This window comes from Sapajus apella, unplaced genomic scaffold (assembly GCF_009761245.1).
Source record: "Sapajus apella isolate SASKATOON/1434 unplaced genomic scaffold, GSC_monkey_1.0 scaffold23, whole genome shotgun sequence".
Lineage (NCBI taxonomy): Eukaryota > Metazoa > Chordata > Mammalia > Primates > Cebidae > Sapajus > Sapajus apella.
Genome location: NW_022436963.1, coordinates 76,624 through 95,783, shown reverse-complemented (window position 1 = coordinate 95,783; position 19,160 = coordinate 76,624). Strand labels below are relative to the sequence as shown.

The following is a 19,160-nucleotide window of genomic DNA, read 5'->3' as shown; positions in this document are numbered from 1 at the left end:
CTGAGAATTGTCCAAATCTTTAAATTCTGGTTCTTTTTGCTTAACAATTCATTTTTCTTTTTTCACATTTTACTATAAGCAGTCAAGAGGATCCAAGCTGCTCCTTCAACACTAAATATCCCATATATTTCCAGTTTTCTCTGAATTGCTCAGTCTTTTGTTTAATCTCTTTCAGTTCTTTTCTCCTTTAATCTCACTGTGTAATCTTTAGACAATGTACGTGGGTTTTTCTTTCTTTTCTTTTGTTTTATTGCTCCCTCTGTGACTCCAGCCAAAGAACGTGTTGTTATTCTAATATCAGTGTCTGATAAATTCAGTATTTTAAGGCAAATTTTTCTCTTTAGCTTTACTGGTTTTCCTTCAAATGTATTAGGGTATAATTGTTTTTAATGCTTTAAAATTTTATTTCGTTTAACATCTGAAGAAATACCCCCTCATGGATATTTTGTTTTGTTTTGTTTTTTGAGACAGAGTCTTGCTCTGTTGCCCAGGCTGGAGTGCAATGGCGTGATCTCAGCTCACTGCAACCTCTGCCTCCCAAGTTCAAGCGATTCTCCTACCTCAGCCTTCCAAGGAGCTGGGATTATAGGCATGTGCCACCACTCTCAGCTAATTTTTTTGGTATTTTTAGTAGGGACAAAGTTTCCCCATGTTGGCCAGGCTGGTCTTGAACTCCTGACATCAGCTGATTCAACCACTTCAGCCTACCAAAGTGCTGGGATTACAGATGTGAGCCACTGCGTCCAGCTGGTATTTCTTTTTGTGTGTGTGTGAGACATACACGGTCAGTATAGTAAAAAAAACCTATTAAACTTCTAACAGGAAATAAAATTTCAAAAGACATTTCCAATAGCATCAAAAACATCAAATACCAAGGAAAGACAAAACTTCTACACAGAAAACCATGAACCATAAATTATAAAGCTGTAAAACATGTGAACTATGTATTTATAAAACATATAAACTATAAACATTAATGCATATAAACTGTATGTTCATAAAGCATATAAACTATAAAATACGTAAAACATTGTTACAAAAAAGTTATAGCCCTAAATAAATGAAAGCATAGATAGGACTCATGAATTGGAAGATCATATTTTAAAGATATTGATTGCCCTCAAATTGATATTGGAATTTGTTCAATTTCAATTTAAGAACAACTCTTGCTAGGTGCGTGTGTGCGTGCACGTGCGCGTCTGTGGGTATTATTATTGTTAAAATGTGCACGCTTAATCAAGAGACCCCCCCCCAAACAGGCTTTGTGTGAGTGACATGGCTGTTTATTCACCTGGGTGCAGGTGGGCTAAAGGGTGTCAGCGAAGGGGGGTGGGATAGGAATTGCTTTTGTAGGTTTGGGGTGAACAGTGGCAAGTTACAGAAGTTACAGTTGGTGGTTTTTTGCAAGTTGGGAGGGGGTCGTAGGGTGGGGAGTCAGGAGGTTGGACCAAGGTCAGTTACAAAGTCCAATGGCCTTGTCAGTTGAGGCCGGAATAAGAAACAATAGAAGAATGTCTCAGGTTAGTTAGGCCCTGCAGGGTTCGATGGTTCTTCCTTCCAGCTACTACAGGTTTTCTAATTCTGGAAGGCCCTCCAGAGGTGTATGTGCGGTTCATGAGGGTCGCCATGCTGTCCACAGTGGGTTAGACCTTACGTTCCTGTCTTTTCATATTAGTAATATAAAGGACAAAGAAATGAAGAGTGGAGGGCAGTGGGATATTAGGAAGGCTGGCAACAGGTTGATGGGGTGATGTTTCTCAGGGCTTCTTCAAGCGGATTTGGGGGTGGCACGGAAACCTAAAATGGAAAGCAATTTGGATTCTTGGGAGATCTCGGGGCAAGGGGTGATACTGTGGGGTTGTTAGAAGGAGCATTTGTCATATTGACTGGTTGGTTATCGCTTGTATACAATTTTGTAGGAATTGAGAGATTAATCGGAAAACACAGCATCCAAATAAGAGAAGGATAAAGATAGTGTCAGAGGACGAAGGATTGGAAGAAGCCATGACTTCCAGTTAGAGTGTCCAGCCAGTCCAGCCAGGTCCAGAACAACCATTTGCCTGACTAGCGGGCTTCTGGGCTCTGTCTTTTAATTTATTGATGGCATCATATATGAGGCTGGACTGGCTTACATAAAAACAACGTTCTGGCCGGGCGCGGTGGCTCAAGCCTGTAATCCCAGCACTTTGGGAGGCCGAGGCGGGTGGATCATGAGGTCAAGAGATCGAGGCCATCCTGGTCAACATGGTGAAACCCCGTCTCTACTAAAAATACAAAAAATTAGCTGGGCATGGTGGCACGTGCCTGTAATCCCAGCTACTCAGGAGGCTGAGGCAGGAGAATTGCCTGAACCCAGGAGGCGGAGGTTGCAGTGAGCCGAGATCGCGCCATTGCACTCCAGCCGGGGTAACATGAGTGAAACTCCGTCTCAAAAAAAAAAAAAAAAACAAAAAAACAACATTCTTCATTTAGGAAGACGCAAAGATCTCCTTTTTCAGCAGTCAGTAGATCAAGACCTCTGCGGTTTTGGAGGACAACTGCAGCTAGGGAATTTCCTTGAGCTTCAAGAAGGGATAGTGACAGAGTTAATTCTGCAATGCTAGCAGAGGAATCATTAGAGAGGCTGGGGAAGGTGCCCACTGAAGTGGTAAGGCCTGCTATGCCTGTGCCCAGTGCAGTAGTAATTCCTAACCCTACAAGTAAGGGGATTCATGGAATGACCTGCTTGTGTCGTGTCGGGACCACGAGGAGAGGCAGGAGGCTTTCATCCCTGTTGGCAAACTGAATTTTGGGAGTAAGGAAAACTGGGTACAATTGCCTGTCCAGTTGGTAGAAAGCAGAAGTAAGAAGAAGAACACAGGGAAAAAAGGCCCTTGGCTTAGAACTGGAAGTGTAAACTGAAAGGGTGAGAAAGTGGTCTGCGCGGGCCGGGGCTTTGGCCCCAAATGCCAAGGGAACCAGCGAGGGCTGTGGCTGTTAAAGTCTGTAGCGGGGCTTGATAGGGTCACTGTGGGGACAGAGCCTCAGTTCTCATGGTGTACGAGGAAGCGTGTGGGATCTATAGGCAGCCACTCACTTTCGTTAAGATTGGGTATGCGCAGAGAACGGGAGCCAGGTTAAGAGTGAAATATCAGCTGTAGTTGCTGGGAGGAAAAGTGTAAACCGGCAACTGAAGCAAAAGCAGGGCGTGTAAAAGCAAATGAGTGCAGTGAATCTGAGCACAGTTACACAGAAAATAATAGAAACGGACTTTCTGCGGTGTGGTTTAGCTAGTAGGGTGCCTGCACAATGCTGGAGAGGGTGAGGGGCTGAAAGGAAGTGTGTGAGGTGTAGGGAAAGCTTTGGAGGGTGTAAGAGCTCTAGAGGGTAAGTGGGGCATAGCCCGTGCTTTCGAGGGATTCTAAGGGTAGCAGGGCGGCAGCTGCTGCCGTGTGTGGACATGAGGGCCAGCCCAGGACTGTGAGGTTAAGTTGTTTGGATAAAAAGGCTACAGGCAGTGGGCCTGGCTCCTGTGTAAGAATTCCGACGGCACAGCCTTTGATTTCTGCTGTGTAGAGAGGAGTTGGGGAGCGCTAGGGTAGGGGCTGTTTCTGAGGCCTTCTTTAGCAACCGAAAGGAAGAATGGGGGGAAAAGTTTTGGTTTATGGGGTCAGCTAAGTTTCCTTTTGTAGGTTCATAAAGTGGTTTGGTTACAGGGGCAGAAACCCGGATCCAGAGGCGAAAGCATTCTACAGCACTTAGGAAGGAGAGAAGCTGCTGTTTAGTGGATGGGGCTGGGGTTTGGGAAATTAACTGGATACGGTTGGCAGGGAGAGCTTGTGCATGCTGGTGAAAGATTATAACAGATGGGGAAGAAATTTGGGCTTTAGAAAAAAGGGTTTTTGAGGTCAAGAACAGAATAGAGAGTCGTGGAAGGGGGCATGGAAGGTAGGAGGCTATGGGGTTTGGTTCAACCAGGTGGATGGGAAGTACAATCTGATTGATGAGGCGGAGGTCTTGGACGGGTCTGTAGAATTTGTCCGGTTTTGGCCGGGCGCGGTGGCTCAAGCCTGTAATCCCAGCACTTTGGGAGGCCGAGGCGGGTGGATCACGAGGTCAAGAGATCGAGACCATCCTGGTCAACATGGTGAAACCCCGTCTCTACCAAAAATATAAAAAATTAGCTGGGCATGGTGGTGCGTGCCTGTAATCCCAGCTACTCAGGAGGCTGAGGCAGGAGAATTGCCTGAACCCAGGAGGCGGAGGTTGCGGTGAGCCGAGATCACGCCATTGCACTCCAGCCTGGGTAACATGAGTGAAACTCCGTCTCAAAAAAAAAAAAAAAGAAATTGTCCGGTTTTTTAGACAGCTAGGATAGAGGAAGACATTTGGGCTTTGGAAGGGGATATGCGATACCCCTTTGAGTATAGATGCTGAAGAAGCAGGAGGGTGAATTAAAAGGCCATGTTGCAATAGATGGGTGATAACACGCTTTCAGCCTTTTAAATCCTGTTGTGGGATGGGGTACTGGTGCTGGGCAGGCTAAGGGTGTTTAGGTTTTAAGGGGATGATGAGGGGTGAGTGACTTGTAGCAACGGAGGGGGAGGTGGTGTTCCGCATATGGTTAAAGTAGGGGGACATAAGGGGAGCTATTGAGGGAGGTACGGGTTTGGGGAGGAGAGCAGCAATGAGGCGTGGCTGTAGCCCAGGAATAGTCAGGAGGCAGACAGTTTTGCTAGGATATCTTGGCCTCACAGGGGAACTGGACAAGTGGGATGAGTAGGAAAGAATGTGGAAAGGAGTGCTGGCCTAATGGACACCAGACCTGGGGAGCTGTGAGAGGCCTGGAGGCCTTGCCGTCCATTCCCACAACAGTTATGGGGACCGAGGAGACAGGTCCTTGAAAAGAAGGCTGTGTGGGGTGGGTTGCCTCTGTGCTGATTAAGAGGGGGATGGACTTCCCCTCCACAGTAAGAGTTACGTGAAGCTCTGTGTTGGTCCATGATGGTCCAGGGGGCTTCCGAGGTGTTCTGGCAGTGTCAAGTCTTCAGCCACCAAGCCGAGGAGATCTGACAAGGATTCGATCCGGGAGCTCTGGGAGCAGCGACGTGAGTCAGGCAGTGCGACTTCCAGTGAGGTCCCCCACAGAGAGGACACAGCTTAGAGGGGGCCTTGGGCTGTGAGCATTCTTTAGCCCAGTATCCAAGCATTTGGCATTTGAAGCAGGATGGAGCCCCAGGCTGTGGGCACTCCCGGGCCCAGTGGCCAGTTTTCTGGCATCTGAAGCAAGGCTTTGGGGAAGAGGTCCTGAAGAGAAGCCTGGACGCTGTGGATTTGGTGGTCGGAAACTTCTGTGAGCTAGGGTCTGTCTTACAGTGGAGACAAGCATTTGTAATTCTGAAATACGCTGCCACCTGGCAGCCTCTTCTCGGATATTAAATACCTTAAAGGCAAGGTTGAGTAAATCCTGTTGTGGGTTTTGAGGGCCTTGGGTCTAGTTTTTGAACTTTTTTCCTAATATCAGGGCAGATTGGGTAATGAAATGCTTATTAAGAATAAGGCCACCCTCTGGCCCCTCTGGGTCTAGCACTATGAAGCGTCTGAGAATTTCTGTTAGGCAGGCCATGAATTGGGAAGGATTTTCATGTTTGCCCTGGGTAGTTTCTTTAAGCTTGTCGTAATTAGCAGTTTTGTAAGCTGCTTGCTTAAGTCCCTCAACTAAGGAAGAGACCATATAGTCAGGCTTGGCGATGTCAGGTGAGCCCACCTGGTGTTGCCATTGGGGTTCTTCCGTAGGTACGGCCCTGACGCCCTCTTGGAGGGCTGGCTCATGGCGTCCGCGGGTGTCAGCATAAGACTGAGCCAGAGGATAAACCCCATTTCGTCCATGTGGAGAAAGAGTAGAGGTTAGAATGACGTTTAAGTCATTCCAGGTTAAATTGTAGGACTGAGTTAGATATTGGAACTCTTGGATATATTTAGTGGGATCCGATGAAAAGGATCCTAAGCTCTGACTCATTTGGGACAGATCGGAAAGAGAAAAAGGAACATGTGCCCTGACTATGCCCTCAGCTCCGGCCACTTCTAGAAGGGAAAACTGTTGGGTGGGGGAGGGAGAGCTAGTTTTAGGACTGAATTGTGTCCCGAGCAGGTGTGGGATGAAGCGACAGAGGAGGTATAAGAGGGAGGGGATGGGGCGGTGGGGAGATTAGAGTCTGGTTCGGCCTGATGAGGGGCAGACTGAGGGGGAAGGGAAAGGTGGGGAGGGTCTGTTGAGAGTGAAGGATCTTCACTGGCAGTAGGGACAGGGGGCACGGGTGGGAGGGACAGAAGGAGAATTTGAGAGGGGTCACACTGGGAGCAGAGGCTGGGAAGGGAGCGAAGTGTGGAAAGTGCCTGGACAGAGGGGACTTCAGCTCTTTTACCCATTTTACAGCAAAAGCGGTCTAGATCCTGCAGGATAGAAAATTGAAGGTACCGTTTTTTGGCCATTTAGAGCTATCGTCCAATTTATATTGTGGCCACGCAGTATTGTAAAGAAAATAAGATGCTTGGGTTTTATGTCAGGTGACAGCCGGAGAGGTCTGAGGTGTTTGAGAACGCAGGCTAAGGGTGAGGAGGGAGGAATGGAGGGCGGGACGTTCCCCATAGTTTAAGAAGAGCCTCGCAGACAACGAAAGTGAATGCAGCTTAGCAGGCGTCCCAGATTCAACCTTGGTCTGAACCTGGGGTGAATCAGTCGAAAGGGGTGTCCCCCGTGTTGATCCATCACCTATGAGTGTGAGTCAGTGACCAGAGCAGACGTCTCCACGATGATCAGTCACTGAGGGAAGACTGTCTTCCTAGTTCTGTGACTTGTTATTCTCGTCCAATATTACTGAATATTAAACGCATTTTTTTTTTTTTTTTGAGACAGAGTTTCACTCATGTTACCCAGGCTGGAGTGCAATGGCGTGATCTCGGCTCACTGCAACCTCCGCCTCCTGGGTTCAGGCAATTCTCCTGCCTCAGCCTCCTGAGTAGCTGGGATTACAGGCACGCGCCACCATGCCCAGCTAATTTTTTTTTGTATTTTTAGCAGAGACGGGGTTTCACCATGTTGACCAGGATGGTCTCGGTCTCTTGACCTCGTTATCCACCCGCCTCGGCCTCCCAAAGTGCTGGGATTACAGGCTTGAGCCACCGCGCCCGGCCTATTAAACGCATTTAATAAAGAGATCTTCCAAACAGGCTTTGTGTGAGCAACATAGCTATTTTTTCACCTGGGTGCAGGTGGGCTGAGGCCGAAAAGGGCGTCAGCAGAGAACGGTGGGGTAGGAGTTGGTTTTCTAGGTTGGGGCAATTTTTTTTTTTTTAATTTTAAAATTAAAAAAGAAAGATGGGGTTCCACCATTTTGGTCAGGCTGGTATTGAACTCCTGACCTCAGGTGATCTGCCTGCCAAGGCCTCCAAAGTGCTTGGATTACAGGCGTGGGCCACCACGCCTAGCCTAGGGGCAAATATTTTTGGGAGGGGGCAGGGGTGTTATGGAGTAAGATCAGTTACAGCGGAGGGGGTAGGAGCAAGAAGTATACCTTACCGTAAGTTCGGTTACAATGGTGGGTGGGGTAAGGCATAAGAGTAGTTAAAATGGTATGGTGGGGCGGAGGGATATTCACAGAGCAAGAACAGTTAAGATGGCAGGGTAGGGTGAGGAGTGTTCATATTATCATAATAACAGTTAAGATGGCAGGGTGGGGTGAGAAGCTTATTGTCCAGGGGAAGCTCTGCTGGGCGAACAGCGATAATAGTGAACGCTGGCGGGGCTGGGGGTGGTGGTGATCAGCTGGGGCAGGCACGACTTCAGACTTTTTGGGTCCGGATTTGCACATGGAGGCCTGACAAGACCTATGTAGGATTTTTTCCGGTCACCAACGTCATTGAAAGCCCTGTTTTTCTTGTCTCCATTGAAAGGGAGAGGAAAATGAAACTGAAGGCAGAAGGAGGTTGACAGGCAGTGAGAAGGGCGAACCACTTACCTGATCTAAGGATGGTGAGTGGGTGTGCCGGCCGGTCTGATGAGCCTAGGTCATAGGTAGGTCTCTTCACGGAGGGAGCACAAGGAGAATGGGGACGGGCGTTTGGTCTCTCTTAGGAGTTCCCCCGGGTTTCTGGCACCAAATGTTAAAACGCACTCTCTTAAAGAAGAGACCCCCCCAAACAGGCTTTGTGTGAGCAACTTGGCTGATTATTCACCCGGGTGCAGGTGGACTGAGGCGGAAAAGGGCGTCAGCGAAGAGGAGTGGGATAGGAATTGATTTTATAGGTTTGGGGTGAACAGTGGCAAGTTACAGAAGTTACAGTTGGTGGTTTTTTGCAAGCTGGGAGGGGGTCGTAGGGTGGCGAGTCAGGAGGTTGGGCCAAGGTCAGTTACAAAGTCCAATGGCCTTGTCAGTTGAGGCTGGAATAAGAAATAAAAGAATGTCTCAGGTTAGTTAGGCCCTGCAGGGGTTGATGGTTCTTCCTTCCAGCTACTTCAGGTTTTCTAATTCAGGAAGGCCCTCCAGAGGTGTATTTAGGTAGGCAGATCACCTGAGGTGAGGAGTTCGAGACCAGCCTGGCCAACGTGGTGAAACCCTGCCTTTACTAAAAATACAGAAATTAGCCAGGCTTGGTGGTGCACACCTGTAGTCCCAGCTACCTGGGAGGCTGAGGCAGAAGAATCGCTTGAACTCAGGAAGTGGAGGATACAGTGCTTCAAGATCACACCACCGCACTCCAGCCTGGAGGGCAAAGGGAGACCCTGTCTCAAAAAAAAAAAAAAGGTGGCGGGGGGGTGGCTCTTTAAATGTTAGTATTTGGCTGGGTGCAGTGGCTCACAACTGTAATCCCAGCACTTTGGGAGGCTGAGGTGGGAGGATCACTTGAGTCTAGGAGTTTCAGACCAAACTGGGCAACATAGTGAGACCATATCTCTACAAAAAATTCAAAAAAGTAGCTAGATATAGTGGCATGTGCCTGTAGTTCCAGCTACTCAGGAGGTCAAGATGCGAGGATCACTTGAGCCTGGGAGAGCATGGCTGTAGTGAGCTGTGATCACACCACTGCATTCCAGCCTGGGCGACAGATGAGACCCTGTCTCAAACAAAACAAAACAAAATAAAACGAAAAAACAAAAACCGGAGTTTTCAATGCGAAAAATGAGGTCCTTGAAGGGAAATATATAACTGCTATTTCCTTTCCATTGTAAGGGAAATATAACCACTATTATATTTGGCACAGTTAACAGTAATTCACTGATAGCTTTCAATACTGTGTTCAGTTGCCTCCACTAGTTTCCAAAATGCCTTTTCACGGATGGTTTGTCCAAATCAGAATCCAAACAAGGTTATTATGTTATTTTATTGATTTATTGTTTTTGAGACAGTGTCTCACTCTGTCACCCAGCCTGGAGTGCCGTGGCGTGATGACAGCTCACTGCAGCCTGGAACTCCTGGGCTCAAGCAATCCTCCCACTCGAGCCTCCTGAGTAGCTGGGACCGTAGGCATGTGCCATGCACTTGACTGCCCTCCTTTTTTGTGCTTAGTCTTGTCAGGTCTGTCAGCTTTAAACCAAAGCTAATCTTCTCTATTATTCTCTATGGCTGTTCTATTTTTTTTTTTTTTTAAAGACGGGTTTTCACAACCGTGTTGGTCAGGTTGGTCTTGAACTCCCGACCTCAGGTGATCTGCCCGCCTTGGCCTCCAAAGTGTTTGGATTACAGGTGTGAGCCACCATGCCCGGCAGCTGTTCTATTTTTGCACTTACCTTTATTAGTTTTTTCCTTGTTTTTTTTTTTGTTTGTTTGTTTTTCCATTACTTTTTTTTTTTTGAAACAGAGTCTTACTCTGTCACCCAGGCTGGAGTGCAATGGTGCGATCTCAGCTCACTGCAACCTCCACCTCCCAGGTTCAAACAATTCTCCTGCCTCAGCCTCCTGAGTAACTGGGATTATAGGCACGTGCCACCGCACCCAGCTAATTTTTTGTATTTTTAGTAGAGACATTTATTTCAACATTTTGGCCAGGCTGGTCTCGAACTCCTGAACTTGTGATCCACCCTCCTTGGCCTCCCAAAGTGCTGGGATTACAGGTGTGAGCCACCGCGCCCGGCTACTTTTTTTTTTTTAAATATGGGGTTTCACCATGTTGGTCAGGCTGGTCTTGAACTCCTGACCTCAGTTGATCTGCCTGCCTTGGCCTCCAAAGTGCTTGGATTACAGGTGTGAGCCACCACGCCCAGCCGGTTTTCCATTACTTTTAAAAAGCCTTCTTGAGTTTAATATCATCTTACTTATTATTATTATTATTATTTGAGACAGTCTCTCTCTTGTTGGCCAGGCTGGAGTGCAGTGGCGCAATCTCGGCTCACTGCAATCTCCGCCTCCCAGGTTCAAGTGATTCTCCTGCCTCAGCCTCCTGAGTAGCAGGGACTACAGGTGTGTGCCACCACACCTGGCTAATTTTTGTATTTTTAGTAGTGATGGGGTTTCGCCATATTGGCCAGGCTGGTCTCAAACTTCTAACCTTGTGATCTGCCCACCTCATCTCCCGAAATACTGGGATTACAGGTGTGAGCTACTGCACCTGGCCTCATCTCATTTATTTTTAGTGATTCCTATTTCCTGATGAATTCTATTAAAGATACAAATTCCCGACGGGCGCGGTGGCTCACGCCTGTAATCCCAGCACTTTGGGAGGCCAAGATGGGTGGATCACGAGGTCAAGAGATCGAGACCATCCTGGTCAACATGGTGAAACCCCGTCTCTACTAAAAATACAAAACATTAGCTGGGCATGGTGGCACGTGCCTGTAATCCCAGCTACTCAGGAGGCTGAGGCAGGAGAATTGCCTGAACCCAGGAGGCGGAGGTTGCAGTGAGCCGAGATTGCGCCATTGCACTCCAGCCTGGGTAACAGGAGTGAAACTCTGTCTCAAAAAAAAAAAAAAAATTTTTATCGGCCGCACGTGGTGGCTAATGCCTGTAATCCAAGCACTTTGGTGGCCAAGGTGGGCAGATCACCTGAGGTCAAGGGTTCAAGACCAGCCTGACCAGCATGGTGAAACACCATCTTTATTAAAAAAAAAAAAAGCAGAAAAAAACCCTATTTTATCTGTGTTTCATGAATTTTGATGTATTGTCAGTATTCAGTTCTACATACTTGTTAATTTTCTTCATGACTTCTTTGTGATCATGGTATCTTCCCTGCCAGGTAAATATCCTTTATGATTTCTTATTTAACACAATATAACTCAAGAGGTTTTGATTTTATTTTGCTTTTTTTTTGTACCTTCTTAGTTTCCCAAGGTAGGAGACTTTTTTTAGTAATTGTTTCTTAACTTTGTGGCAATGTAGTTACTGATTTCTAACTTCATCCTGTTGTGGTCAGAGAAGATACTTTGTATGGTATCTGTCTTCTAAAATCTTCTGAGGCTTGTTTTACCGCCTAACATATGCCGGCTGGACAGCTGAGGATGTGTGGCTGTGAGATCCTGGTGTGGGCAGAGTTCCCCTCTGGAAGGCCACTGCAGCCACTGATTCATGGTGGCTTCTGTGCACATTTTGTGGTGCCCTAAGGTAGTGTTCGTGCTGGCACGCTCGGTGGGGCTTCATTGTGTTAATCACGAGGTTTCCTGTTTGCAGTGTGCCTGCTGATGTAGAACCGGTGGAGCAGCTGGGCTCGGCGCTGAGGTTTCGCCCTGGCTACAGCGACCCCATGTCAGGGTAAGGAAAGCCTGCAGGCTGGGGACGTCATCCTGGCAGAGGTGACGAAAGGGCTCAGGGGGACCAGTGTGTATCTAGGGGATTGGGATGATTCGGTTATTGGGGTGGAGCCCAAGAAGCTGTCACCATATCTGACCACAAGGACACTTGCTCCTTATGTTGTGAAGGTGTCTTCATTGGTATACTAGGGTGGTGGGGACGTGGGCCACTGTGGTCAGAGGTTGACATTTGAAGGGCCAGATGTTGGGGTCATATTGACCTAGATGCTGGGTTGGGTCAGCGGCTGACTGATGGGTCCCGATGGGGGCAAGAGTGACAGGAAAGGGGCTGTAGTGGGCAGCGGATGAGGGTAGATGGGGGTGGGTGTATTGCAATTGGGCGTTGGTGACAATGGTGATGGTGATGGGGTGACAACGGTGGGGAGAGGTCCTGGGACAATCAATGATGCCACAGTTCGTGTCGAGCTTTGTGGGTCATGGTTACTGTGCCGGGGCTCTCCTCTCAGGGAACCAGGGAGCAACCCCAGTCGTCAAACCCCAGTCCCCTTGGCCGGGCTCCAGCCTGTGTTATTGCCACCGTAACAGGTGTTGTGGCGTCTTCCTGGGGGTGGAATGGGTGTAGGCGGGCTTTGCTGGCTGGGTCTGTTCCACTTGCTGTCTGCCCCCTGCCCTGGTGGATCCAGAAGCCACTTTCAAAAAAAGGTCTGCCCAGGAGGGCAGGGTTGCCCCTTTGGAGGAAGAGACCTTGGGCTCTGGGCCTGGGTGGTGGGGGGAGCTTAGGTTCTTATTTTGCCCCTTTCCACCCCGTAGGCCCAGGCAGGTGTGGGGCCTCACTGGCTACAGCAGAATCAGGGCAGGGCTCCTGTATGTGGAGGAGCGGAAGAAGGGCAGCGGTACCTCTCCTCAACATCTCGGGGCTGGTTGGAGTCTGAGACCTCTACAGGCCTTCCCCTCCACGTCCTGCCCCAAGGCCCAGGATCGTGGGCTTTCAGATGGCCCCGTCGGAAATGCCTACGCCCAGCCCCTGTGGGCCTTATCCTGAGGACAGAGGGCATCATGGAGGGTTCTGGGAGCCCTGGGGACTGAATGGTGTTTTAGGAAGGCCACACTGGCTGCTCTGTGGAGAATGGAAAGAGCAGATGGGGCGGGTGTGGCAGGTGGGAAGTCATTTCTATAGGAGGTGGCCTCAGGTGGCTTCCTGGCTAGAGGCTCGAGAGGCCATAGAGAGCCAGGGCTTGGCGGGGAGATGTGAGGATGGAGACTTATACAGCAGCTGCCTGGAGAAGGGGGAGGGAGGGAGTGGGAAGGAGCAGGGGCTGCCCAGAGCTCTGCTCTGGAGATGGGTCTGACGCCCAGCCCTGTGTGGGGACGTAGGAGGGACAGGCTTGGGGTGAAGTGCACTGTGGAATGGAGATTTCACATCACGGAGTCCATGGCACCCTGGGCAAGAACCAGGCAGTGGAGCTGATTGAAGAGTGGTTGGAAATTGTATGCTGGTAGCAGGAAACTCCATGGAGAGTTTTGGCTGTGAATGGATGAGGAATAAGACAGGCATTGAAGTGGGGCACAGCAGCACATGCCTGTAGTCCTAACTACTTGGAAGGCTGAGGCAGGAGGATCGCTGGAGGCCAGGAGTTCAGGGCTGCAGTGAGCTCTGATCCTGCCTGGGAATAATCCCTGCACTCCAGCCTGGGCGCCATAGCAAGACCCTGCTTTTTTTGTTTTGTTTTCTTTTGTTTTGTTTTTAAAGGGAGGCTGGAGGTGGTGTCTCATGCCTATAATCCCAGCACTCTTGGAGGCTGAGGCAGGTGGATCACCTGAGGCCAGAAGTTCGAGACCAGCCTGGCCAACATGGTGAAAACTGGTTGCTACTAAAAACACAAAAATTAGTTGGGTGAGGTGGCGCCTTGGCAGGAGAATCGCTTGAACCTAGGAGGCGGAGGTTGCAGTGAGCCGAGATCGCACCACTGCACTCTAGTCTGGGCGACAGAGTGAGACTCCATCTCAAAAACAAACAAAGAAGGAGTTGGAGAATCCATATGAAGAGTTTTTTGTGTTTTTTTTCCAATGGAGGAGATTTGAGCTGGGACAGCAGGGAGGAGACAGTGCGGAACAAGCTCTGAGAGGGACATAGGAGGAGGAGTGGCTTCCTGCGCTTGTGGCAGCAGGGAGGTGACTGGGGCCAGGTGAGAAGCACCTCTGCCTCTCCAAGGTGTGCATGTGGGACCTGTTCTGTTGGCCCAGCTGCTGCCACGGTGTGTACAGCACTGGGCCTCATGTGCTGTGTGCTTGGTGTGCCCCGATGCCTCCTGCCCCAGGCTGTTTTGCCCATGCAGTGAGAAGAGCAGGTGACTGGAGTGAGGCTCCCCTCCCACGCCTCATGCCCACTCTTGTCCTCTGCTTGGTTCTGAGCCCCAACTCATGCATAGGACCTGCTTTATAAAGGTGCAGGGGCAAGAGAAGTGGGTGCTGGGAGGAGGGAGGGAGGCAGGGTCATCAGTGGCTCCTCTTGAACACCCTGGTGGCTGCCTGTCTGGGTCCCAAGGAGACATCCTCTGCTGGGCATCCGTGTGTTGCCTCCTTGGCCAAGGGCACTGTTGGTCCACTGGAGAGTTGGCTCCTTGGTGAGGGCCTGGCCCCTGCTGTCGAGGCCATGGCTAGGAGCTCAGGAGAAGCCAGGCAGGGAAGACCCTGGGCCAGGGGCCCCACCCCAGCTCTGCCCCATTCCCTGCCACTGACCCATCCTCTTCTCCTCCTCATTTTGGGACCCTTGCCTCTGGGCTACATTTTTTTTTTTTTTGAGACAGTCTCACTCTTGTTGCTTAGGCTGGAGTGCACTGGCATGATCTCAGCTCACTGCAACCTCTGTCCCCTGGGTTCAAGTGATTCTCATGCCTCAGTCTCCTGGGTAGCTGGGATTACAGGCATGTGCCACTATGTCTGGCTAATTTTTTATTATTTTTATATATTTTTAAGACTAGTCAAGTGCAGTAGTGAGAAGGGGGGAAAGAGTGGAACAAGGAGGTCGATCTGTAACTGTGAACAATCAATTGAGATAACTCACTACCTTTGGACCAGCCTTTTTTTTTTTTTTTTTTTTTTTGAGACAGAGTCTTGCTCTGTCGCCCAGGCTGGAGTGCAATGACACAATCTCGGCTCACCGAAACCTCCACCTCCTGGGTTCAAGCTATTCTCCCGGCTCAGCCTCCCGAGTAGCCACCACACCTGGCTAATTTTTGTATTTTTTAGTAGAAATGGGGTGTCACCATATTGAACAGGCTGGTCTCGAACTCCTGACCGTGATAGCGTGGTGCTTTCAAAGCTGAATGGAGGGGGATGGGAATGAGCACAAAGGTTGAAAGAGGGCAGCAATCCCAGACCACACACAGCTTTGTGGGCCTACTAGGGAGTTTTATTTAAAGTTTTAATTAAAGACTGGCTGCGTGCCTGCCTCCTTAGCACAGTAGGCAGTGCATTGGTCTCATAATCTGAAAGACTGGGTACGGTGGCTCATTCCTGTAATCTTAGCACTTTGGGAGGCCAAGGCAGTCAGATCACCTGAGGTCAGGAGTAAGAGACTAGCCTGGGCAACATGGTGAAACCCCATCTTTACTAAAAAGACAAAAATTAGCCAGGTGAGGTGGTGCCCACCTGTAGTCCCAGCTATTTGGGAGCCTGAGGCACGAGAATCGCTTGAATCCAGGAGGCAGAGGCTGCAGTGAGCTGAGATCACACCATTGCATTTCAGCCTGGGCGACAGAGAAAGACTCTGTCTCAAAAAAGTAAAATTAAATAAAAAGTTAAAATTTTAATTAAAAATTAAAGTTTATCCTGGACAACACAGTGAGACCCCCTCTACACACAATGAGACCCTGTCTCTACAGAAAATAAAAAAAATTGGCCAAGTGTGGTGGTGCACGCCTGTGGTCCCAGCTACTTGGGGGGCTGAGGTGGGAGGATCACCTGGGAGGTAGAGGCTGCAGTGAGCTGTGATCGTGCCACTGCATTCCAGCCTGGGCAACAGAGTGAGACCCTGTCTCAAAAAAAAAAATATTAAAATTTCCTTTATTATAAGTTTTACTGTCTGGTGAGGTACAGCCCAGATTTTTCTTTTCTTCTTCTTCTTTTTTTTTTGAGACAGATTCTCACTCAGTCTCCCAGGTTTGGAGTAAGCCTCCTAACTTGGATCACAGGTGCATGCCACCATGCTTGGCTAATTTTTGTATTTTTTGGTAGGTAGAGACGGAGTTTTGCCATGTTGCCCGGGCTGGTCTCGAACTCCTGGGCTCAAGCCTCCCAAAAGTCTTGGCCTGCCAAAGTGCTGAGATTACAGGTGTGAGCCACTTCACATGGCCTCTTTTCTTTTTCTATTGTCAACTATATGTACAGGAAAGCACAGATGCACACACTCGGTGGTTTAGCATGTAATTATAAAGCAAATTCCTTTGTAATCCCAAGAGCTACAGGAGCCATAGCAGGTGTTTGAGCAGGGGGTGACATGATGGATCCTGCATGGTGGCCCCAGCAGGGTGGCCGGGAGAACAGGGGGAGACAGATTGGAGGGAGTGCTGGTGGGAGAGGAGGAGCTGAAGGGATAGGCTGGACTTTGCTCCTTGCTCCTGGGTCAGCCAGGGCCCCAGGGTCGCCCTCTGGGCTAGATGGGTGCAGAAGCTCCTCCTGGAGTTTGGTGGAATGGGCCGGTGGGACAGGGGTGGGGATGCTGCTGAGCTAGAGTGTGGTTGGGGCCCACAGAGGCTGGGGTGGCTCTCAGAACCCCTAGTGGCCAGGCTGCATTCCGAGACCGGGCCCGCAGGCTCGGCCTAGAAAGGCAGCTCTGGGAGGCAGCTGGGGTGCTTCTGCTTCCCCTCCTCCCTGGCCCCCACCCCTTGGCTCCTTGGCTGTTGGCTGGCTGCTGGGCGGGGCCATCCTGTGTCTTTAAGAGGGTGGAACGGGCCTCGCGTCTGTCCTTCCTGTGGCTGACGTCAGCTGGAGGAGATTTGCTTTCCTTTTCTCCAAAAGGGGAGGAAATTGAAACTGAGTGGCCCATGATGGAAAGAGGGGAAGTCCAGGGGAACAGGAGGCCTCTGGGTGAAGGCAGAGGCTAACATGGGGTGAGCTTGGGTGCCATGCTGTGTGTGTGCGAGGTGTGAGAGACAGACGCCGAGACAGCTCTGGAGGGATGCTGACGGCCTTGCGGTCGCGTGTCACTGATGGCATGTGAATGTGCGTTTCTCCATCCTGCCTCTGGCCGGGCAGGAAGCACCTGTGGTCTGCTGGTCCTGTGTTAGGGCCTTGTCCTGGATGACGTGGGCCTGATGGCTCCTGCTTTTGAGAGTCCTGAGGGGTGCTTTTGAGCCTGGAGTCTTTAGCTCTGTCCCTGGGCTGTGCTGTGGGGCCCTGCGGAAGATGTGCGGCCCCAGGACGGGGTAGGGTGGGACCCACACCCACCTTGGGCCTCTCGGGGTGGAGGTTGGGGGGATGCCCTGTGGCTAACAAAGCTCTTACAGTTTTTGAATGTGTTTGATGCAGTTAACAAGTTTTGCCTTTTGTTAGAATAAAGCTTGGGTTGGGCATGGTGGCTGACACCTTTTAAAAAACTTAAAAAATTTTTTTTGGAGACAGAGTCTCACTCTTGCCCAGGCTGGAGTTCAGTGGCCCTATCTTGGCTCACTGCAACCTCCACCTCCTGGGTTCAAGCGATTCTCCTGCCTCAGCCTCCAGAGTAGCTGGGATTACAGATATGTGCCACTTCGCCAGCTAATTTTTTTATTTTTTATTTTAGTAGAGACCGGGTTTCAACATGTTGCCCAGCTCGTCTCAAACTTCTGACTTCAGGCCATCTGCCTGCCTCAGCCTCCCAAACTGTTAGGATTACAGACATGAGCCACTATGCCTGACATATTGATTTTATTTTATTTATTTATTTTTTATTTTATTTTATTTTTTTTTTGAGACAGTTTCACTCTTGTTACCCAGGCTGGAGTGCAATGGCGCGATCTCAGCTCACCGCAGCCTCCGCCTCCTGGGTTCAGGCAATTCTCCTGCCTCAGACTCCTGAGTCGCTGGGATTACAGACACGCGCCACCATGCCCAGCTGAATTTTTGCATTTTTAGTAGAGACGGGGTTTCACCATGTTGACCAGGATGGTCTCGATCTCTTGACCTCGTGATCTACCTGCCTCAGCCTCCCAAAGTGCTGGGATTACAGGCTTGAGCCACCACACCCGGCCTGATTTTATTTTTTAATTTTTTGAGACTGAGTCTCCCTTTGTCACTCAGTCTGGAGTGCAGTGGCGAGATCTCAGCTCACTGCAACCTCCACCTCTTGGATTCAAATGATTCTCCTGCCTTAGCCTCCCAAGTAGCCTGGAATACGGGCTTGTGCCACCACACCTGGCTGATTTTTTGTATTTTTAGTAGAGACGGGGTTTCACTGTGTTAGCCAGGATGGTCTCCATCTCCTGACCTTGTGACCTGCCCGCCTCGGCCTCCCAAAGTGCTGGAATTAAAGGCGTGAGCTGTTGCCCCCAGTTAATTTTGTATTTTTATTAGAGATGGGGTTTCACCATATTGGTCAGGCTGGTCTTGAACTCCTGACCTCGTGATCTGCCTGTCTTGGCCTCCCAAAATGCTGGGATTACACACGTGAGCCACTGTACCTGGTCATGCTGACAGTTTTAATCCCAGCACTTTGAGAGGGCAAGGCGGGAAGATTGCTTGAGGCCAGAAGTTCCAGACCAGCTAGGTAACTAGTGAGACCCCTGTCTACAAAAATAAATGTGGTAGTGCATGCCTGTGGTTCCAGCTACTGGGAAGGTTGAGGTGGGAGAGTCACTTGAAACTGGAAGGTGGAGGGTGCAGTGGACTGCGATCATGCCTCTGCACTCCAGCCTGGGTGACAGAGTGAGACCCCATCTCAAAAATAAAAAAGAAAAAGCCTGGGCGTAGTGGCTCACACCTGTTGTCCCAGCACTTTGGGAGGCTGAGGGGGGCAGATCATGAGGTCAGGAGTTCAAACCTGGCCAACATGGTGAAATACAAAAATATTCTACTAAAAATACAAAAATTAGCTGGGCATGGTAGCATGTGCCTGTAATCCCAGCCATTCTGGAGGCTGAGGCAGGAGAATTGCTTGAATCGGGACCTGGGAGGCAGAGGTTGCAGTGAGCTGAGATTGCGCCATTGTACTCCATCCTGGGTTAAAGAGCAAGACTCCTTTAAAAAAAAAAAAACAGCCGGGCGCGGTGGCTCAAGCCTGTAATCCCAGAACTGTGGGAGGCCGAAGTGGGTGGATCACGAGGTCAAGAGATCGAGACCATCCTGGTCAACATGGTGAAACCGCGTCTCTACTAAAAATACAAAAAATTAGCTGGGCATGGTGGCACGTGCCTGTAATCCCAGCTACTCAGGAGGCTGAGGCAGGAGAATTGCCTGAATC

The 19,160-nt window shown here is 49.7% G+C and overlaps 1 protein-coding gene across 3 annotated transcripts in view; it reads left to right on the top strand.

The window, feature by feature from the left end:
- Positions 1-19,160, top strand: part of SHISA5 (shisa family member 5) — a 37,205-nt gene that overhangs the window by 15,084 nt on the left and 2,961 nt on the right. The window contains exon 3 of one of the 3 annotated variants that reach the window (XM_032289716.1): positions 11,643-11,723. In XM_032289716.1, coding sequence (XP_032145607.1) covers positions 11,643-11,723 — 81 coding nt within the window. Of the gene's footprint in view, positions 1-11,642; positions 11,724-16,060; positions 16,423-16,519; positions 16,834-19,160 lie in introns of those variants that run through there. The other 2 variants (XM_032289717.1, XM_032289718.1) reach the window with 2 other exon arrangements.